This window comes from Bos javanicus, chromosome 10, assembly GCF_032452875.1.
Source record: "Bos javanicus breed banteng chromosome 10, ARS-OSU_banteng_1.0, whole genome shotgun sequence".
NCBI classification, from domain to species: Eukaryota; Metazoa; Chordata; class Mammalia; order Artiodactyla; family Bovidae; genus Bos; species Bos javanicus.
In genome coordinates, this window is record NC_083877.1 from 10,173,348 (window position 1) to 10,196,533 (window position 23,186).

General features: G+C 41.1%; 1 protein-coding gene across 2 annotated transcripts in view; it reads left to right on the forward strand.

Annotated features, from left to right (window-relative positions):
- The window catches only part of BHMT (betaine--homocysteine S-methyltransferase), a 29,088-nt gene extending 6,124 nt beyond the window's left edge, over nt 1-22,964 (forward strand). For both annotated transcript variants that reach the window (XM_061430038.1, XM_061430039.1), the window contains exons 3-8: nt 5,986-6,104; nt 7,202-7,393; nt 8,031-8,178; nt 11,992-12,174; nt 13,621-13,849; nt 22,217-22,964. In XM_061430038.1, coding sequence (XP_061286022.1) covers nt 5,986-6,104; nt 7,202-7,393; nt 8,031-8,178; nt 11,992-12,174; nt 13,621-13,849; nt 22,217-22,403 — 1,058 coding nt within the window. In that variant the 3' untranslated portion in view covers nt 22,404-22,964. The remainder of the gene's footprint in view (nt 1-5,985; nt 6,105-7,201; nt 7,394-8,030; nt 8,179-11,991; nt 12,175-13,620; nt 13,850-22,216) is intronic.
- The last annotated feature ends 222 nt before the right edge of the window (nt 22,965-23,186 follow it).

Genomic DNA, 23,186 nt, shown 5'->3' on the forward strand with positions numbered 1-23,186 from the left:
AGATTTGTGCTCAAGAGTTCTACTAGGAAGTATTTTCAAGAAACAGTACCTCTAAGGGAGCAAGGGAAGCAGGATTGAGCAGCAGAAAGAGCTCAACTGTGATGAGTTGCAACAGAGGTCCCAGCCAACCCCTCAGGGGGCTTCAGAGTTGGACAGGCCCCTCAGAGTTGCCCCAGATGGAGGCAAGGGGGCTAGTTTGTGCTCTTCCCCTGTGAATAGACCAAGCCCTACATACAACCTTGATCTCCCCTCCCGCTTTGGGCTAAGGCACTTCCTAAGGAGGGTCGGTTGTAAGTCAACAGCAATCAACACTTGGAAAGAATCTGAATCTTTCAGAGGAAGCCAGAGTTCTTGTGAATACTATATAAGATAATAAACAGTTGTTTTTTTATGGTAAAGGAGAGCATGTTTCCATGAATTCAGAAATGAAGGATGGAAACTAATGAAGAACATAATCAGAGACAGTACAGCTTTCAGATCCAGTACAGACTCTGCTGCTGCTGCTACTGCTAAGTCACTGCAGTCGTGTCCGACTCTGTGCGACCCCATAGACGGCAGCCTACCAGGCTCCCCCGTCCCTGGGATTCTCCAAGCAAGAACACTGGAGTGGGTTGCCAATTCCTTCTCCAATGCATGAAAGTGAAAAGTGAAAGTGAAGTCGCTCAGTCGTATCTGACTTAGCGACCCCATGGACTGCAGCCTACCAGGCTCCTCCATCCATGGGATTTTCCAGGCAAGAGTACTGGAGTGGGGTGCCATTGCCTTCTCCAGTACAGACTCTAGACCCAGACTAACTGGATCAAATCCTGACACAACCACTAGGTTGTATGGCCTCGGGGAAATTACACAGCTTCCCTGTGTATAAACTGAGATAATATTGACATCTTCCTCATGAATTTGTTATGAGGATTAAATAAATTATATGTGCAGTATTTAAAATAGTGTCTGTGCATGTTAAACATGACAAGTATTAACTACTGTTATTATTCACTTGACCGAGTTGTTTCTTATCTTGTTAATATTTTTGGCTGTATTAATGTATTTCTTGGAGATGGTTGGGTGGTATCACTGACTCAATGGACATGAGTTTGAGGAAACTCTGGGAGAGTGTGAAGGACAGGCTTGCTGCAGTCTGTGGGGTGGTAAAGAGTCAGACACGACTTAGCAATTGAACAGTCTGTTTCTTGGTTGTATTCATCTATTTCTGCTAGAGAAGTACAGAAAGGTGTTCAGTTCACACAGTCCCTAAAAAGTATCAAAAGTAAAAGAGCTATAGTCACACTGTGAAACCTAGCAAATGTACACAACTTTTATATGTCCAAATAAAAGTAGAAATAATACTGTGTGCTCTACTATTAAAAAAAAAAAAAAGTGAAATGAGGAGGCTTGGGAAGCTAAACCAATGCTGCTGTGCTGCTGCTGCTGCTAAGTCACTTCAGTCGTGTCCGACTCTGTGCGACCCCATAGACGGCAGCCCACCAGGCTCCCCCGTCCCTGGGATTCTCCAGGCAAGAACACTGGAGTGGGTTGCCATTTCCTCCTCCAATGCAGGAAAGTGAAAAGTCAAAGTGAAGTCGCTCAGTCGTGTCTGACTCTTAGCGACCCCATGGACTGCAGCCCTCCAGACTCCTCTGTCCATGGACTTTCCAGGCAAGAGTACTGGAGTGAGGTGACATTGCCTTCTCCAAAACCAACAGTAGATCTCAAATTTTAGATTCACCAGTGGAGTTTGTTAAAAATTATAAATTCCTAGCCCCCATTTATAGAAATTTCATCAGGTTTTGAGGGGGTCCAGGAGCCTGCATATTTATAATACCTGACCCCAAATAATGGCAAGGTGAACCCCACTTTCAGAAGCACTGCATTAAAGGGATGTAAGAAACATAGTGGAGTAATTAAGACCTCAGACAGAGGATTTCTAATATATCCATGTTTTGTTTCTTAAGGTTTGAGTGTTGGGGTAAACTCAGAATGAAATATTTCTTGGGCCAAACTGACATTAACAATAAACTACCTTTGCCCAAACTCTGCCTTGAAAACAAAATAAGACTCTTGTTTAAACTGCAAGTTTCAATTTTGTGAGTCAAATTTTCTTTTTTAAAGTTACACATTAGAGGAGCTCAAGAGAAATTGCTCTGATTTCCTTTGATTTTATTAATGCAGAAACAGCACGTTTGATCTCTTGGCCATTTGTGTCTTGAATATTTTAAGCTTATTTAAATGTATTGAGCATTTGCTCTACTTTTTCTTCTGGGAGCTGCCTGCTTTTTCAAGAATTAATGAAAACTCCATAGTTCTGAGTTATTAGATTTAATCCTTTCTGCTACAGATTGACATCCCATATATTCAAGTCTGCCAGCGCCTAGATCAAACTCTGTCAACCCCAGTGCAACTCCAGGATGCATCAGAAAAGACAAATCTCCTGCTTGTAAATGCATCCTCATAGAAACATTTCATAGGACCTCAGATGTATTTAACCTGTTCAAGGAGGGGAGGGGTGAAAGGTGTTTAAAACCAGGTGGCGCTAGTGGTAAAGAACCCACCTGCCAATGCAGAAGACATCAGAGACATGGGTTTGATCCCTGGGTTGGGAAGATCCCCTGGAGGAGGGCATGGCAACCCACTCCAGTATTCTTGCCTGGAGAAGCCCACAGGACAGAGGTGCCTGGAAGGCTACAGTCCACGGGGTTGCAAAGAATCAGACACAACTGAGGCGACTTAGCACGCATGCACACTCAGGCTCTAAATGAGAGAATGATCTGTGTCATGCTGGTTTATGCAAATGAGTTCATTTTCTGCAGGTGCTTTTCTAATTTTGAGTGGGTGATAGCTGGAATTCTTATAGATTCTGATAAGTTTCCCTGCAAACTGAATGACACCCAAAACATTTTTGTAAGATTGGTGCCTGGGCTTGACTTTTGGTGACTGTAAGCAGTGAGGAAAGGAAAGTTATGCTACAGATCTACCATCTCTTATCCAAGCCCTTGTGGGGCCAAATGCCAGAATTTGAGGGAATTTTAGATAGTTAATACGTTACATATGCTATATATTGTGTAACACTCTCTTTAGGGTCTAAAGTGCTCCCCCAACCTGCATCAAACACATTAATACTCTTTTTGCATCAATATATATGACTGCTGCTGCTGCTGCTGCTGCTAAGTCACTTAAGTCATGTCCAACTCTGTGCGACCCCATAGACGGCAGCCCACCAGGCTCTGACGTCCCTGGGATTCTCCAGGCAAGAACACTGGAGTGGGTTGCCATTTCCTCCTCCAATGCAGGAAAGTGAAAAGTGAAAGTGAAGTCGCTCAGTCATGTCTGATTCTTAGTGACCCCATGGACTGCAGCCTACCAGGCTCCTCCATCCATGGGATTTTCCAGGCAAGAGTACTGGAGTGGAGTGCTGTTGCCTTCTCCAAATATATGACTACTCACTCTAAATGGGATACAGTTATAAATATCCTCACATTAGTTCAAGTCACTTTGCTCCCAAGTTATTTTGCTACAAATTTATTATCCCAGTGAAGAAATATTGCAAAATTCTTTTGACTTTTTAGAGTTAGCTGTGGAATTCCAAGGAATCACCTTTCTCAAGAAAATTTACTAGGTAAAAGCAATGTTCTATACATATATACCTGGATCATGTACATATATGATCATATATATATATGCATATACATGTATGCTGCTGCTGCTGCTAAGTTGCTTCAGTCGTGTCTGACTCTGTGCGACCCCATAGACGGCAGCTCACCAGGCTCCTCCATCCATGGGATATTCCAGGCAAGAGTGCTGGAGTGGGGTGCCATTGCATTCTCCGATATACATGTATACACAAATATATACTTCTATAATATTGTATATTACATTGTATGTCAAGTATAATACATACTTTGTAATATTTAGCTTCTATGATGCTAAAATGAGACTAGTATAATGGAGCATTTAAAGCTATAAAATGAATATAATTAGTATAGGTTGTATCATTGTTGTAGGAACCAGTCACATCCTATATTACTGGTTACAGGATAAAGACTCAAGACTTTTATCCTGAGAGGATAAAACAGAAACAGAAAATAGAGGAAACAGAAAATAGATATTGAGTGGATATCCAGAAATCACCAGAGTAATTCTCCTACTGAAGTTTATGCCAAAAGTTGTGGTTCTTGCACTCAGTGGAATTAGTATTGTATTTGGAAATGAATTTGGGTCTGGAAGGGTTTGAGGAATCTGAATATTTAATTGTTCCCAGGTGAACCTAGTAAGGCCACACTTGGAGAAGCTCTCCGTTTTTAAAAAGCATGAAGGAATAATCAAATCAATTAAAAGTGAAAGTTGTCTTCACCTTTCTGAATCACTGCCCTCTGGAAAAATCTGATAAAACTTATAGGCCCTCTGAGAACCATAAAATGTTTGTACATGCAAACAATTTGCACACTACTCCAGGGTTTTCATTTTGTGTTGTACAGTCTCTGGAAATGGACCACCTGGGTGGACTTGTTATTCATAAGGCATTCTGTCACGGAGAACAGGAGCCAAGTCTGTAGTCCCTTCTCCCCTACTCCAGCCACACCACTGTGTTTTTCTGATTACTCTATGTAAGGGTTTTCAGTTGGTTCTGTTGCAAATTAAAACAACTTTGAAACTCCCTAATTTATGAATGTTTTCAAGTTCCCACTGAGAACTAAAGTTTCCACGATTTTAAAAGCAAAGATCTGGCTTCAAACTTAGGAATCCATTTTCTGAAATACACTACAGGTCTTTTTTTTTTTTTTGCCTCACCTTTAAGTCCAGTTATAAACAAACACAAACAGAAATGCTTCCTATGTTCTTGGCACTCTACTAGGCATCTAGGCTGCAAAGCCGCCAGACTAATCTCCAGTCTTAGCCCCTGAAGGACTAAGAACACCAGTGTCCTGGTAATTTTTTAGACGCTAATGTGGTTGCTCCCAAACCTGTGCATTTTATAGGCCTCTGAAATTTAGAAATGAATTTTAGTGTCCAAAATACAACTGCTGATTTCTTACTCTGCCCAGTCATTTCTCTTGACAAAAACAAAACACCAAGTCTCACTATTATTTTATAAAAGGAACATTCTTCTGCTGTCTTGGAATGGTGATGCTCAACAAAACTGAAAGTAAGAATCAGTTGGGAAACCTTTCCAAAAAATTGCCTGTGCCCTACCCTGAACCAATTAAATTAGAATATACATGGATTTGACCCTAACATTCATAATTTTTTAAAAGTTTGCAGGGCTATGTAATGGGCAACCAGAGTCTAAGACCACTATTTTAGAGCAAAGGATAATGGATAACTCTTAAAATTGCATACATTTGATTAAATAGAAAACAAAAACATCCCACTATATTTCCTGCAGCCGTGAAAGCTTTGCCACATGGTATTCATCTGTGGACCTAGCTTGGTAACCTTGTTCCAACTCTGCTATCAGAATTATTTCTCAAAAACACTGAATCATATTAATCAATTGCTTTAAAACTGTTGATGTTTCCCCAGTATCTATGGTCTGGAGCCTAGAGTCCCTGGGACGATGTGCAAGGCCATTTGCACTCTGTCTGGCAGCCCACCTCTCCAAGTCTGTCTCCCATCACTTCTCCATCATATCCTCAGCCCCGGCCATTCAGGCTGCTTGTCATTCCCCGAAAGGCCAAGACTGTTCCTGCCTTCTTGTCTTTGCTTGGGCTGTTCCCTCTCTAGGGAATGCCCTTCCCCATGTTCTTTGCCTAGCACAATCGCTGAGATGATTCCTCCTCTGTGGGACCTCCCTCTTCCCTTCACCCCACACTGCTGGCAGAGATAATCTCTTGCTCCTAGCAAGAGACTCCATATCCACCTCTCATTAGCCCCCAGGATGAGCAAATGCCAGGCAACCAGGAATTTAAGCACATATTTTCATTGTTTATCTAAGAGCCTTCTGAAAGCATCACAGGCTGATAGACTGATAGCAAAGAATGTCTTTCAATCTCCCAGTTCGCCAACTTCATCGAGAGTTCCTCAGAGCTGGCTCGAATGTCATGCAGACCTTCACCTTCTATGCCAGTGAAGACAAGCTGGAGAACAGGGGGAACTATGTTGCAGAGAAAATATCCGTGAGTATCACCATACTGTGTCTCAGGCACGTGCATCATCAACAAAGCTCCCAGAGAAAAAAAATGTTAAGCCTTGTTAGAGTTTCATTTTGTTTTAAACAAAACAGAAATGATGTATGTGTGAATAATATTCTTAGGTCTTAGCTAGAGTCCCCCAGATTAACAGAAAGGCATTTAATGAAGCAGATCAAAGAACTGTTTAACTATTAATAATTTTCCAAGTCTTTTGACTAAGTTTTTGAGTGAGTATCCTTACAAACTCTTAGATCTTTACAGTTTTTTAATGTGACAGTATAGGAGAAAGGTCATATGTGGCAAGAATCAGTGAATCTAGAATATTCCTAGTTGAGCTACAATTAACTGTGTGATGTTGGGCAAACCATTTACCTATCCCATCATATCAACAACTTCATCTCTAAAATGAAAAAGGAATTCTAAAATCCATGCGTCTGTGTGATATTTTGAGGACAAGAGTCAGTTTTTAGGGTCTAAATACTTCATAAAGACCTTACTTGTGATAAATTTATCCGTTAATTGAGAAAGTATATAATGACAAAAAGTCATGAATTCTGTAGTTATTTTAATTGTGTTTATTCTTATTAATCAAAAAAGCAAACCATCACCACCACCACTACTTGCTAGGTATTCTTCTAACTGCAGTTTAAGCATTGGAAGATATCAGATCCTTTTATTTACTTATTTTGGTCACACGTTGTGGCATGTGGGATTTTAGTTCTTGATCAGGGATTGAACTCAGGCCTCCTGCAGTGGAAGTGCGGAGTCAACCACGAGGCCACCAGAGAGGTCCCAGAAGATACCAGATCCTTTTACAGAAAGACTTTACACTCTCACAGATCTTTGGTATAATGTAATATTCCCTAAATACCATCCTAAGATTTATTTTTTTCATCACTGTTATTGGCAGTGTTGTTACTACAAATTGTTCAACTCTGTAAAGCACTGAATTACTCCATCACTGTCATTTCCTGAAATCAAATCACTGTTGTAACATACAACTGAGATGTAGACATTTGAATAACAATTTTGCTTCAATTTCACATGAAAATGTAACCATACTGTATATTCACCCTTTTTAGGGGCAGAAAGTCAATGAAGCCGCTTGTGACATTGCCCGGCAAGTGGCTGATGAAGGAGATGCTTTGGTAGCAGGGGGTGTGAGCCAGACACCTTCGTACCTTAGCTGCAAGAGCGAAACTGAAGTCAAAAAAGTCTTTCAGCAACAGTTAGAGGTCTTCATAAAGAAAAACGTGGACTTCTTGATCGCAGAGGTAAATAGATACTATCAAAGATGAGACGAGTACACTTTGTACATTTTATCTGCCTTTACTCTCATGAGGACCATTTGGGGTTAGGTACCAGTCATGACTAGTCCAGTAATACTTATTTTCGAAAACTTCTTCCAGTTTAGGGCTTCAACTAAATGTGATTCAGTTGATGTAATATAGCATTCTTCAAACCTTTGGACTGCAATTCACAGAAATCACCTTCTATTCTGTTTTTAAAATGCTGCTGCTGCTGCATTGCTTCAGTCGTGTCCGACTCTGTGCGACCCCACAGATGGCAGCCCACCAGGTTTCCCGTCCTGGGGATTCTCCAGGCAAGAACACTGGAGTGGGTTGCCATTTCCTTCTCCAATGCATGAAAGTGAAAAGTGAAAGTGAAGTCACTCAGTCGTGTCCGACTCTTAGCGATCCCATGGACTGCAGCCTACCAGGCTCCTCTGTCCATGCGATTTTCTAGGCAAAAGTACTGGAGTGGGGTGCCATTGCCTTGCTAATGAATCACAACTCAAGAGTTTAAGAAACAGTCATCTGGGGATAATTAGGTTAATATGCAATAGGATAAGTTTTCAAATTATTTGGGGAGAAACAAAATTAAAAGTACTTTGACTTTAACTTATTTCAGTATTTTGAACATGTTGAAGAGGCTGTATGGGCAGTTGAAGCCTTGAAAGCATCAGGGAAACCAGTGGCGGCAACTATGTGCATCGGTCCAGAGGGAGACTTGCACAGCGTGACCCCTGGCGAGTGTGCAGTGCGCCTGGTTAAAGCAGGTGATGATAGATTTTGATTGGTTTGCAACTAGTGTGTCTTTTAAATGACATACAAACACAGGTCCATCTATGAATCACTATATACTATTTTTGTTACAGGAAAATCATTCATTTACTTTAAGAATGCTGATACATTATTGCATCTCAAAGAGAAAAAGTGTAAACAAAACAAAACAAAACGGTACACCCATCAGCCTTTTGAAAGGGGCAACTAGACCTACACTGAAGGTTTAATATCTAGAAGTGAGAAGAATTTTGGTAAATCATAGAGAGTATTAGGACAAATTATGTTTTACTTAAAATTTATCTCAAGTTGAGGCTTTAGTTATTAATATCTTTCAAGATGGTTGCCCTCTTTGCCAAAGTTTTTCCATTTTCCATAAATTACTGGTATGCTTAACTTTTTGTAATTGGTATCATAAAATTTAAAATCCTTTGATATGAAATATTGAGTATTCAATTTATCTTTTTATATAATTTCCATTCCTAATATTGGGTTTCATTTCAGTTAGGGAAAATTCACAGACTGTTTTCAAAGCTGCCTCATTTTAAACCTGAGGAATAGCACAGTGTCTATGGAAAAGTCCTACTCACTCGGTGAAGTAGAGATTTTTATTGGCTAGTCTTATCTAGCCAATCAAAATTTAATTTAATTTCTCATCTTTATCCAACTCTTGCTATGTCATGAAAGTTATTTCATATTTGTCACTAATAATTACAATTATTTAGGTTTAGGATGACATTGTAGAATCCGAATTTCTGATTATAAATACAAAAAATGAGGAGAGCGCATCCCTGGTGGTCTGGTGGTTAAGAATCCACCTCGAAATGCAAGGGGCACCAGTTTGATCCCTGTCCTGGGAAGATCCCACGTGCGGCAGAGCAGCTAAGCCATGATCCATAACTTCAGAGCCTGCACTGAGCCCATGTGCTGTGACTACTGAAGCCCGTGCACCTGGAGCCTGTGCTTTGCAACAAGCAATGAGAAAGTCTTACTTGCTCAGTCATGTCCAACTCATTGAGACCCCATGGACTGCAGCCCTCCAGGCCCCTCTGTCCGTGAGATTCTCCAGGCAAGAATACTGGAGTGGGTTGCCATTCCGTCTCCAGGGCACCTTTCCAACCCAGGGTTGGAACCTGCATTGTAGGCAGATTCTTTACTGTCTGAGCCACCCCTGAAATGAGAAGCTGGCAACAAAGAGTAGCCCCTCCTTGCCACAACTGGAGAAAGCCAGCATGCAGCAATGAAGACCCAGTACAGCCAAAAATTTAAAAAAATTTTTAATGGGGGGAGAAGCCAAGTTAACATGTTTCAAAAAGATCAGAGGAGGCCCTCATCCTTCCAGTTGTTAGCTGGCAGGGATTCTTGGCCTGTGTCTCATCCTTTCCTCACCTGACTTCAGAGTAAGTGGCCACAGTGCTTGCCGTCACTGTGCCCTGTTTATATTCTTTATAGAACTTACCCGATATCTCATTTGTTTATGTCTTAAACGTCTGGGTCTCTCACTAGACTGTAAAATCCGAGAGGGCAGAGACTATGTCTGTTTGACTCAGCACTGAGTACCCTGTGCCCAGCATACCACCCAAGCACATATAGGCTCCAAGTATCCATCTCACAATTGAGTCCATCTTCCAGTGTCGTTAGTCCAGCCTCGATGTGTCCTTACATAGTCACTCCTACCCCAAGTGATCACTTCCTCCCAGCAGCTTTAACACTTTCTATTTATACCACACATTGTAGTATCCTCAGATGACATTTTCTTTTTTTTTAATCTCAAAAAGACATATTCTAACCTGTGAGAGTCTTAATAGGGTTCTGGAGTTACACAGAGGTAGAAAATTCAGTTTTAAACCAAGCGAAGCAGTCTCTTGACTGCAGACCTTCTCAGTCCTTTGACATGTTCATATATATTTGCAGTCTCCATGAAGGGGCTACAGTAAAAAAAAAAAAAATATATATATATATATAGACTACTCCTAATGTAATTGTTCATAGAATCTTATTTTCATCGAGCAAACCTTTGGAAACCCTGTGCTAAATTATAAAATCTTTTGTGTCCTATATTTCTCCATAACCCTTTACAAGGACCTTTGTGCCTAAATGACATCCAACAAATAGCCGACATATGATTAATTCATTAGTGTAATGAAGTCAAGAAAAGAAAGAGAAACTCTGACTACAGAATATTCAAAAAAGAAAGTGGTCAGGATCCAAGTGACCCTGTTCAGTAAGCTGTTGAATATACCAGCCTGGAATCCAATGGAAAGGTCAGGGTTAGAGAGAAAGCAGCTTGGGAGAGTTGTGTATGTAGATGGGATTGAGAGCTTAGGGTAGAAAAGGAAGTGTAGGTGCAGAAGAGAAGATAGCCCAATGGAATCCTGTGACAAAGCAGGATTGAAAGGTTCAGCCTTGAGGAGGGGTTAGTACACAGCACTCTAAAAAAAGCAGCCAGGGAGGTAGGATCAATACTCAGAAAACAAGGGAAGTTCTCAGAAGTGAAGAGAAGGGGAGTATTGAGGGAGTTGAAGGGAGAGTGCCACTTGGATAAAAGTGGCTGAGACGTTGAATCAGCTGAGGACAGAGAAGGGACTACTGGATTTGGCAAGATTGAGGTCATTGGTGCCCTTAACAAAAACTGATTCAGAGGAATGATGGGTAATGAGGCCTGACTGGAACAAGAATGAAGAGCAAACTGCAGGCCCAGGCCTGTAAGGACTACTAAGATGCCTGCTACTGAACACTGGAGATATAGCGTGTAGCATCAGCTCTGCTGCTCTGGGAATCTAGATGTTGGTGTCACTCTCATTATAGCCAGAAAGATTCTTTCCTTTCCTTGTTCTTGATAACTCTGTATCCAAGATGCAAAATCCTAGGCTGTGAGTTCATCAAAAAAAAAAAAAAGTCCTTTTTGGATGTGGAAACAAACCAAGTGTCCAACTAATGAATAAACAAAATGCAGTGTGTGTGTGTGTGTGTGTGTGTGTGTGTGTATCCAATGGAATATTACTTAGCCATAAAAATGAATGAAATTCAGACACATGCTTCAACAAGGATGAACCTTGAAAACACTGTATTAAGTGAAATAACCCTGTTACAAAAGGACACATACTGTATTTCATTTACATGAAAGTTTCAGAAAAACCTTTTCCTAAATTACATTCTGCTGTTATGCCCAAGAAACTCAATAATGCTTTAAATTGGCCTGGTGAAAGGGAACATTGATTTATTCCTCAGATGAGTGGTATGGTCACCACAGGTGCCACTGGGCAGCTGGGAGTAGTGAAAAATTATTGTGCTTTGCAATGTAATGACAAAGATTGAAAAACATGACTATTAAAATTTGATGGTATGTGGAGGGAGGTGGGAGGGGGCTTCAGGATGGGAAACACATGTACACCCGTGGTGGATTCATGTTGATATATGGCAAAACCAATACAATATTGTAAAGTAATTAGCCTCCAATTAAAATAAATTTACATTAGAAAATAAATAAAAAAATAAAAATGGTTAACATAAAAAAAATGTAAAAAAAGAAAAAGGAAAAAAACCTCTAATAATGTTTGTTTCTTTTCCAAAAAAGATGGACCGCCAAGTGTTCATAAATGACACTTCAATTGTATCAGACTCTTCAGAGCACTTTTCAGAGAAAGCACTTGCTGCCTGTTAGTCATTCTTGCCCAAGGGTAAGATAAGTTTGCAGGGGCCAAATGCTATCCTTCTAATTCACCATTCCAAATTAAAGCTCCCCAACTCAGAGTTGACCTCCTGGTATCTGGTGAATCTCTAAAGCTAAACTGTTCTTCCCCTTGCAGGAGCTTCCATCGTGGGGGTAAACTGCCATTTTGACCCCACAATTAGCTTACAGACAGTGAAGCTCATGAAAGAAGGCTTGGAGGCTGCCGGACTGAAAGCCCACCTCATGAGCCAGCCCTTGGCCTACCACACTCCCGACTGTGGCAAGCAGGGGTTTATTGACCTGCCAGAATTCCCCTTTGGTAAGAAAGCCATTTTATAAATCATCTCAGGGTCTTCATGTTAGACAAATTCCAAATAAACCTCTGGCCATAGCGCGTTATCATGGTAAAATGATGGCAGCATATCTCCTCATCTCTTGGCCCTACTTCTTTCCCTGCAGCCCCAAAACTTTTAAATTAGACATTAGGAAACACAGGACCAGCAAGCAAAAAGACCTCTGATTTAAAGGTAAAATCAAAGGTGAGTCAACACCTGGGTAGACAACCAATTCATCACACGTGGAGTTTGGTAAGAAGAATGCCCTCCTGAGCGGGATCAGTGAAGACTCTGCTTCTGGTTCTAGCTCTGTTGCTTAGTGGCAGAACCTTAGCAAAGGTCCTTAGTTCACCCAGATCTGGATTTTCTCATCAGATAAATAAGGTTAGGCCAAGTTATCACCAGTATGCTTTTCTCTTATTTTGAATGCTGCTTGAATACTCTAGCTATATCTGAGTTGGGGGCGAGGGCAGAGGGAAGGTGCCATCACTGGGTTACTGTGTAACAGATTTGAATGAACAGACCAAAGCAGATGATGTGGGGTGAACCCTTGCAGTCTGAGAAGAGGGATAAAGCTTGTGTGGGAAGTGGGCGTGACTCTACCTGGAGAATCAAGCCAGAGGTGAGCCTGGCCTGGCCAGCCTACTATTTCATTCTAGGGTCCTTATCTCATATTCTAGAGGGACTCTAAAATCATCAGTCTAGAAGAACCACAGAAGAAGAATGGCGAGGCATTTGTGGTTTTATTGGTGTAGAAGAGATTATTGCAAAATTTAGTGGCTTTAAACAGCAAATATTTTTTATATGCCATAGTAGCTGAGGGTCATGAATTTGGGAGAGCTTAACTCGGAGTCTCTTAATAGGCTGCACTCCAGACTCTTGCAAGGGTTATAGTCACCTGAAGGCCTGATGGGAGCTCTTTCAAGCTCTCTTAGTTAGCTGTTGGGAGTCAGGGTCAGTTTTTTGCTATCTGTTGCCTGGAGCCCTCAGTTTCTTGGCTCATGGGCTTTTCCACTGTGATACTTGAGCATCTCACAGTGTGGCCGCTGGCTTCCCCTGGGATGAGTGATCCAGGAGAGAACAAGGCAGAAACCCTAATGTCTCTAATGATCTAGCCTCAGAAGTCACAAGCCATCCCTTCCACCATACTTTATTGGTCTCACAGACCAACCTGATGTAATGCAGGAAGGGTCACCAAGGGTGAGACCATCAGAGGGCAGAGATCATTGGGAACCATCATGAAGTCCCGCTGTCACAGCTGTTTAAACTGGGCATGTCAATGCAAGGTAGCTAATAATTTTTAAAAGTTAGGAACTGAATATTTCTTTTCAGAAATATAAGATCTTATCTAATTCATTTACTGAAAATAACATTTATTATAGCTATTTATTTTGAATATTTTTACTGAAAGAGAGCATCATTTATTACAGGACTGGAACCCAGAGTTGCAACCAGATGGGATATTCAAAAGTATGCCAGAGAGGCCTACAACCTGGGGGTCAGGTACATAGGTGGGTGCTGTGGATTTGAACCCTACCACATCAGGGCAATTGCAGAGGAGCTGGCTCCGGAGAGGGGATTTTTGCCACTGGCTTCAGAAAAACATGGCAGCTGGGGAAGTGGTTTGGATATGCACACCAAACCCTGGATTAGAGCCAGGTAAGAACCTTAAACTGTATTTGCCAAACCAAACTCACACAAATTATGAATACATCCAAGTGAGGTCATTACAAAAAGTACTGCCAATTTGCAGTGTAATGACAAAGAATCATTTAGCCTCTTCGAATTCTGTCACAGAAATATTTATAACTTTAGCTTTATGGAGTGATTTCTGGAGAAAGCTTTGAGAATATAGAATATAAATAATGTAAGTTGCAACAAAATGTGATATCACACTCTTGGAAAGCACCATCTATGTGGTGGACACTAACAGTGAATCTGTTGTTAGGATTCAAGTACAAATATTAATTGCTTATTCTGTGCCAAGCACAATCCTTGGAGCTGGGAAGACAGTGGTGAATGAGATTAAAAAGGTCTTTGCTCTCAGAGCTTACATTCCATGGGGGATGAGGAACAATAAACAAATAGATTTTCACATCAGGCAATGTGCAGGGTACTAGGAATATAGAAATGAAAGGCTGTAATCCCTGGCTTAGAGCCTCTCACAGTCTACTGGGGGGAAATGGAGAAGAAAGCTGATGTATTATGCTGTAGTTATCTACTTAAGTAGAGGCATGGATGAAGAAGGCAATGGCACCCTACTCCAGTACTCTTGCCTGGAAAATCCAATGGACCAAGGAGCCTGGTAGGCTGCAGTCCATGGGGTCGCTAAGAGTCAGACACGACTGAGCAACTTCACTCTCATTTTTCACTTTCATGCATTGGAGAAGGAAATGGCAACCCACTCCAGTGTTCTTGCCTGGAGAATCCCAGGGACAGGGGAGCCTGGTGGGCTGCCATCTGTGGGGTGGCACAGAGTCGACACGACTGAAGCGACTTAGCAGCAGCAGCAGCAGAGGCATGAATAAAAAAGTAACAATGAAGAGAAGAGAATAACTGTCTCTACCTAATAGATGATGTAGCAGAAGGGACTTTGGGGCTAGATTTTAAAGAGCTAGGTAGATTTCCACAGAAAAAGGAAGTGGGTAGAAACTGCCCCCCAAGCAGAGGCAGCAGTTTCACTCTATTTGTTTTTTTTTTTTATTTTAATTAAAAAAAAAATTATACATGTGTTCCCCATCCTGAACCCTCCTCCCTCCTCCCTCCCCATACCATCCCTCTGGGTCGTCCCAGTGCACCAGCCCCAAGCATCCAGCATCGTGCATTGAACCTGGACTGGCATCTCATTTCATACATGACATTTCACATGTTTCAATGCCATTCTCCCAAATCTTCCCACCCTCTCCCTCTCCCACAGAGTCCATAAGCCTGTTCTATACATCAGTGTCTCTTTTGCTGTCTCGTATACAGGGTTATCGTTACCATCTTTCTAAATTCCATATATATGCGTTAGTATACTGTATTGGTGTTTGTCCTTCTGGCTTACTTCACTCTGTATAATAGGCTCCAGTTTCATCCACCTCATTAGAACTGATTCAAATGTATTCTTTTTAATGGCTGAGTAATACTCCATTGTGTATATGTACCACAGCTTTCTTATCCATTCATCTGCTGATGGACATCTAGGTTGTTTCCATGTCCTGGCTATTATAAACAGTGCTGCGATGACATTGGGGTACACGTGTCTCTTTCCCTTCTGGTTTTCCTCAGTGTGTATGCCCAGCAGTGGGATTGCTGGATCATAAGGCAGTTCTATTTCCAGTTTTTTAAGGAATCTCCACACTGTTCTCCATAGTGGTTGTACTAGTTTGCATTCCCACCAACAGTGTAAGAGGGTTCCCTTTTCTCCACACCCTCTCCAGCATTTATTATTTGTAGACTTTTGGATCGCAGCCATTCTGACTGGTGTGAAATGGTATCTCATAGTGGTTTTGATTTGCATTTCTCTGATAATGAGTGATGTTGAGCATCTTTTCATGTGTTTGTTAGCCATCTGTATGTCTTCTTTGGAGAAATGTCTATTTAGTTCTTTGGCCCATTTTTTGATTGGGTCATTTATTTTTCTGGAGTTGAGCTGTAGGAGTTGCTTGTATATTTTTGAGATTAGTTGTTTGTCGGTTGCTTCATTTGCTATTATTTTCTCCCATTCTGAAGGCTGTCTTTTCACCTTGCTAATAGTTTCCTTTGATGTGCAGAAGCTTTTAAGTTTAATTAGGTCCCATTTGTTTATTTTTGCTTTTATTTCCAATATTCTGGGAGGTGGGTCATAGAGGATCCTGCTGTGATGTATGTCAGAGAGTGTTTTGCCTATGTTCTCCTCTAGGAGTTTTATAGTTTCTGGTCTTACATTGAGATCTTTAATCCATTTTGAGTTTATTTTTGTATATGGTGTTAGAAAGTGTTCTAGTTTCATTCTTTTACAAGTGGTTGACCAGATTTCCCAGCACCACTTGTTAAAGAGATTGTCTTTTCTTCATTGTATATTCTTGCCTCCTTTGTCAAAGATAAGGTGTCCATATGTGTGTGGATTTATCTCTGGGTTTTCTATTTTGTTCCATTGATCTATATTTCTGTCTTTGTGCCAGTACCATACTGTCTTGATAACTGTGGCTTTGTAGTAGAGCCTGAAGTCAGGCAGGTTGATTCCTCCAGTTCCATTTTTCTTTCTCAAGATTGCTTTGGCTATTCGAGGTTTTTTGTATTTCCATACAAATTGTGAAATTATTTGTTCTAGCTCTGTGAAGAATACTGTTGGTAGCTTGATAGGGATTGCATTGAATCTATAAATTGCTTTGGGTAGTATACTCATTTTCACTATATTGATTCTTCCAATCCATGAACATGGTATATTTCTCCATCTATTAGTGTCCTCTTTGATTTCTTTCACCAGTGTATATATAGGTCTTTAGTTTCTTTAGGTAGATATATTCCTAAGTATTTTATTCTTTTCATTGCAATGGTGAATGGAATTGTTTCCTTAATTTCTCTTTCTGTTTTCTCATTATTAGTGTATAGGAATGCAAGGGATTTCTGTGTGTTGATTTTATATCCTGCAACTTTACTATAATCATTGATTAGTTCTAGTAATTTTCTGGTGGAGTCTTTAGGGTTTTCTATGTAGAGGATCATGTCATCTGCAAATAGTGAGAGTTTTACTTCTTCTTTTCCAATTTGGATTCCTTTTATTTCTTTTTCTGCTCTGATTGCTGTGGCCAAAACTTCCAAAACTATGTTGAATAGTAATGGTGAAAGTGGGTACCCTTGTCTTGTTCCTGACTTTAGAGGAAATGCTTTCAATTTTTCACCATTGAGGATAATGTTTGCTGTGGGTTTGTCATAGATAGCTTTTATTATGTTGAGGTATGTTCCTTCTATTCCTGCTTTCTGGAGAGTTTTTATCATAAATGGGTGTTGAATTTTGTCAAAGGCTTTCTCTGCATCTATTGAGATAATCATATGGTTTTTGTTTTTCAATTTGTTAATGTGGTGTATTACATTGATAGATTTGTGGATATTGAAGAATCCTTGCATCCCTGGGATAAAGCCCACTTGGTCATGGTGTATGATCTTTTTAATGTGTTGTTGGATTCTGATTGCTAGAATTTTGTTTAGGATTTTTGCACCTATGTTCATCAGTGATATTGGCCTGTAGTTTTCTTTTTTTGTGGGATCTTTGTCAGGTTTTGGTATTAGGGTGATGGTGGCCTCATAGAATGAGTTTGGAAGTTTACCTTCCTCTGCAATTTTCCGGAAGAGTTTGAGCAGGATAGGTGTTAGCTCTTCTCTAAATTTTTGGTAGAATCAGCTGTGAAGCCGTCTGGACCTGGGCTTTTGTTTGCTGGAAGATTTTTGATTACAGTTTCAATTTCCGTGCTTGTGATGGGTCTGTTAAGGTTTTCTATTTCTTCCTGGTCGAGTTTTGGAAAGTTGTACTTTTCTAAGAATTTGTCCATTTCTTCCTCGTTGTCCATTTTATTGGCATATAATTGTTGATAATAGTCTCTTATGATCCTTTGTATTTCTGTGTTGTCTGTTGTGATCTCTCCATTTTCGTTTCTAATTTTATTGATTTGATTTTTCTCCCTTTGTTTCTTGATGAGTCTGGCTAATGGTTTATCAATTTTATTTATCCTTTCAAAGAACCAGCTTTTGGCTTTGTTGATTTTTGCTATGGTCTCTTTTGTTTCTTTTGCATTTATTTCTGCTCTAATTTTTAAGATTTCTTTCCTTCTACTAACCCTGGGGTTCTTCATTTCTTCCTTTTCTAGTTGCTTTAGGTGTAGAGTTAGGTTATTTATTTGACTTTTTTCTTGTTTCTTGAGGTGTGCCTGTATTGTTATGAACTTTCCCCTTAGGACTGCTTTTACTGTGTCCCACAGGTTTTGGGTTGTTGTGTTTTCATTTTCATTCGTTTCTATGCAAATTTTGATTTCTTTTTTGATTTCTTCTGTGATTTGTTGGTTATTCAGCAGGGTGTTGTTCATCCTCCATATGTTGGAATTTTTAATAGTTTTTCTCCTGTAATTGAGATCTAATCTTACTGCATTGTGGTCAGAAAAGATGCTTGGAATGATTTCTATTTTTTTGAATTTACCAAGGCTAGCTTTATGGCCCAGGATGTGATCTATCCTGGAGAAGGTTCCATGTGCGCTTGAGAAAAAGGTGAAGTTCATTGTTTTGGGATGAAATGTCCTATAGATATCAATTAGGTCTAACTGGTCTATTGTATCGTTTAAAGTTTGTGTTTCCTTGTTAATTTTCTGTTTAGTTGATCTATCCATAGGTATGAGTGGGGTATTAAAGTCTCCCACTATTATTGTGTTATTGTTAATTTCTCCTTTCATACTTGTTAGCATTTGTCTTACATACTGCGGTGCTCCCGTGTTGGGTGCATATATATTTATAATTGTTATATCTTCTTCTTGGATTGATCCTTTGATCATTATGTAGTGACCTTCTTTGTCTCTTTTCACAGCCTTTGTTTTAAAGTCTATTTTATCTGATATGAGTATTGCTACTCCTGCTTTCTTTTGGTCCCTATTTGCATGGAAAATCTTTTTCCAGCCCTTCAGTTTCAGTCTGTATGTGTCCCCTGTTTTGAGGTGGGTCTCCTGTAGACAACATATGTAGGGGTCTTGTTTTTGTATCCATTCAGCCAGTCTTTGTCTTTCGGTTGGGGCATTCAACCCATTTACGTTTAAGGTAATTACTGATAAGTATGATCCCGTTGCCATTTACTTTATTGTTTGGGGTTCGAATTTATACACCATTTTTGTGTTTCCTGTCTAGAGAATATCCTTTAGTATTTGTTGGAGAGCTGGTTTGGTGGTGCAGAATTCTCTCAGCTTTTGCTTGTCTGAGAAGCTTTTGATTTCTCCTTCATACTTGAATGAAATCCTTGCTGGGTACAATAATCTGGGCTGTAGGTTATTTTCTTTCATCATTTTAAGTATGTCTTGCCATTCCCTCCTGGCTTGAAGAGTTTCTATTGAAAGATCAGCTGTTATCCTTATGGGAATTCCCTTGTGTGTTATTTGTTGTTTTTCCCTTGCTGCTTTTAATATTTGTTCTTTGTGTTTGATCTTTGTTAATTTGATTAATATGTGTCTTGGGGTGTTTCGCCTTGGGTTTATCCTGTTTGGGATTCTCTGGGTTTCTTGGACTTGGGTGATTATTTCCTTCCCCAGTTTAGGGAAGTTTTCAACTATTATCTCCTCAAGTATTTTCTCATGGTCTTTCTTTTTGTCTTCTTCTTCTGGAACCCCTATGATTCGAATGTTGTAGCGTTTAATATTGTCCTGGAGGTCTCTGAGATTGTCCTCATTTCTTTTAATTCGTTTTTCTTTTATTCTCTCTGATTCATTTATTTCTACCATTCTATCTTCTAATTCACTAATCCTATCTTCTGCCTCTGTTATTCTACTATTTGTTGCCTCCAGAGTGTTTTTAATTTCATTTATTGCATTATTCATTATATATTGACTCTTTTTTATTTCTTCTAGGTCCTTGTTAAACCTTTCTTGCATCTTCTCAATCCTTGTCTCCAAGCTATGTATCTGTGATTCCATTTTAATTTCAAGATTTTGGATCAATTTCACTATCATTATTCGGAATTCTTTATCAGGTAGATTCCCTATCTCTTCCTCTTTTGTTTGGTTTGGTGGGCATTTATCCTGTTCCTTTATCTGCTGGCTATTCCTCTGTCTCTTCATCTTGTTTAAATTGCTGAGTTTGGGGTGTCCTTTCTGTATTCTGGCAGCTTGTGGAGTTCTCTTTATTGTGGCTTTTCCTCGCTGTGTGTGGGTTTGTACAGGTGGCTTGTCAAGGTTTCCTGGTTAGGGAAGCTTGTGTCGGTGTTCCGATGGGTGGAGCTGTATTTCTTCTCTTTGTTCAGTCGCGCTGTGGGGAGGGAGGGAGGGATGCTGCAAACAAATAACACTGGCGTGCGCTCGCAGTGCCTCAGCCACACTGGGTCTGCCCCCGCTCATGGCGCGTGTAGCCTCCCTGCCCACACTGCTCGGGCTCTAGGTTGTTCTGCCGGGAACAATCCGAGGCTGGCCCTGGGTTGCATGTACCTCCCAGGTCCAAGCCGCTCAGGTTCAGGCACTCGGGTAGTCAGTTAGGCCTGAGTTTTGTGCTCTTCCTAGGTCCGAGCAGCTCAAGTGATGAGGTGTTTGGCGAGCGCCAATGCTGCGACTTATTGCCTCCCCGCGACTCGGTTATCTGGGTGTAAAACCGGCGCACCTTCTCAGGCAGATGTTAACCATCCAGACCCCCAAAAAGTTTTAGTTAGCAAAGAAGCCTGCTTACAGTTTTATAGATAATGTCTCTCTGGGGCTGCGATTGCCCCCTTCCGGCTCTGGCTGCCTGTCACCAGAGGGGGAAGGTCTGCAGCCGGCTATCTCTGATCAATTCTTTGTTCCGTGCGCGGGCCTGGCGGTGTCTTAGGTTGGGGCTGGCTTTTCGCGTGGTAGATATCCCACAGTCTGGTTTGCTCGCCCAAATTATTTCGCTCAGATAGTGCTCAGGGTATTCAGGCCAGATTCTTACTCTAAGCGATGCAGCCCGTGCTGCACCTCCCTGCCCAGCCCCCACTTGCTAATGGCGCGTGCAGGCGTCTGCGCTGCTTCTCCGCTGGGGGAGTTACCGTAGGACTCGCAATCTTCGAGTTTTAATTGTTTATTTATTTTTTCTCCCTGTTATGTTGCCCTCTGTGCTTCCAAAGCTCGGCACAGATTCAGCAGTGAGAAGGTTTCCTGGTGTTTGGAAACTTCTCTCTTTTTAAGACTTCCTTTCCGGGACAGAACTCCGTCCCTCCCTCTTTTGTCTCTTTTTTTGTCTTTTATATTTTTTCCTACCTCCTTTCGAGGAGTTGGATTGCTTTTCTGGGTGCCTGATGTCCTCTGCTGGCATTCAGAAGTTGTTTTGTGGAATTTACTCGACGTTTAAATGCTCTTTTGATGAATTTGTGGGGGAGAAAGTGTTCTCCCCGTCCTACTCCTCCGCCATCTTGGCTCTGGCATCCAGTTTCACTCTATTTGACCAATGTTAGTTCAACAAAACTGTGTCGGACAATGCCACCAAAGGAGCAAGCTGGACAAGGCACAGGCCTGTCTCCAAGGAGGGTAATAGTCTAGCAGGCAGAGAGATAAAGAGCTAAGTTCAGCTGACATAGTAAGTTAAGGGTGAAGATGTACACAGGTGCTGGGGGTCCACACTAACGGCCACCAGCGGAAAAAGCGGGAGGGCTGGTGAAGAATTTCCCACGGAACTAGTGTCTGAGCTGAGTTCTGAAGGACGAGTTACTTTGCCAGGTAGGAGAATGGCCTAGAGGGAAGCACTGGGTGGGGGTGCCGAGAGAACGGTATGCTGAGACATTAGCAGTTTGAGAACCTCAGATTCAGAATTTGGTAGGAGACACACATCCGGACGGGAGGTGGCCTCTGCTCCCACTCATGAGGTCTGGATGACCTTATCTCAAGACAGTGAGGAGTCTGAAGGGTCTGAGACCAAGTTCCATTCCCAAGTTTCAGTAGCCTGGAGACAGGGAAACCTATGAGGAAGTCTTTTCTGCAAGAGACCAGACCTGGCAAGGCCTGGAACTAGGAGCTGATGGAAATAGAAAGGAGGCAGAGGCGGGATCTCCGGGTTGAGGGATGCAGAAGCAGCACTGGCTTTGGGAAGAGCAGTGAATGTGGGCCTAGGTGGCTCAGGAGGTAGAGCCAGAAAGTGAGGATGGGGAGGCGAGGTAACTTAGCAAGTGTCCTTGTTCTAAATCCTTAGCTTTTGAACCTACCTGTATATGAAAAGAAGGAATTCAAAGTAATTTTAGACCTACAGATTCTGGGGAAAAAGAAAAGATAAATGTGTTTCAGAGGACACACTCTCGAGAGTCCAAAGATGCAGGGTTCTAGCTCACAGCCTGGAGAGAGACCCTCACGGTTTCTGTGTGTTTTGTTCACCCAGGGCCAGGAAGGAATACTGGGAGAATCTTCAGATAGCCTCGGGCAGGCCGTACAACCCTTCCCTGTCAAAGCCGGACGCCTGGGGAGTGACCAAAGGAACAGCCGAGCTTATGCAGCAGAAGGAAGCCACAACGGAGCAGCAGCTGAGAGAGCTCTTCGAAAAACAGAAGTTCAAGTCTGCACAGTAGCCTCGATGGAAACCATTTTTAGTGACTTCCTCCAGGCTTGGGCCACAGTTCCAAAACTAAGGAAAAGATAGTTAAAAGGCAATGCTTATACAAATGCCAGCTTACGCGTGAAGATTGACAGGAACTGAACAAAACAATTATAAATAACACTTGACCATTTTTTAAAAGTATGTATTTAGAACTTGGAAGCAAAATGAATAACAAGTAAATCTTAAACTGGCTTACTAAGTAAACCAGGTACACGGTATTAAGGAAATCACTGTGGCCAGGAAAAAATAATTTGGACAATAGTCCTACTTTAAAAATTTCACAGGCTGGTAAGGAGGATGAGATGTGAGCTGTCATAAATGGTGTAGCAACCAGACAAGTGCAAAGTGCTATAGGAAAGTGACTTTCAAGCTTTTTGGAAATGGCCCTTAATGAGAAACACAATTTATATAATGACCTGGTAAGGCACATGTACAACCATTGAAATAAAATGTGATCCATTCTGATGTTTTTAAATTCCATTCCTTTCTGTCCTATTTCATTAATAAAATATGCTGGTGAAGGCCTTTTAAATTGATTTTATGACCATTAATTGAAAACCACACATTGAAAAAACACTGCTAAGGGACATTTCAGCTATAGGGACTTGGCTATTCCTTTACATTTCTCCTTAGAAAATCAGTCCTATGGGACCAGATTAGTAAACATTCAAAGCTTAGAGTCCTGCTGTCTAGAGTTCCAGAGTTGTTCCCTCTTTTCTGACCCATTTCCACCACTAAGAAGCATTCAGACCAA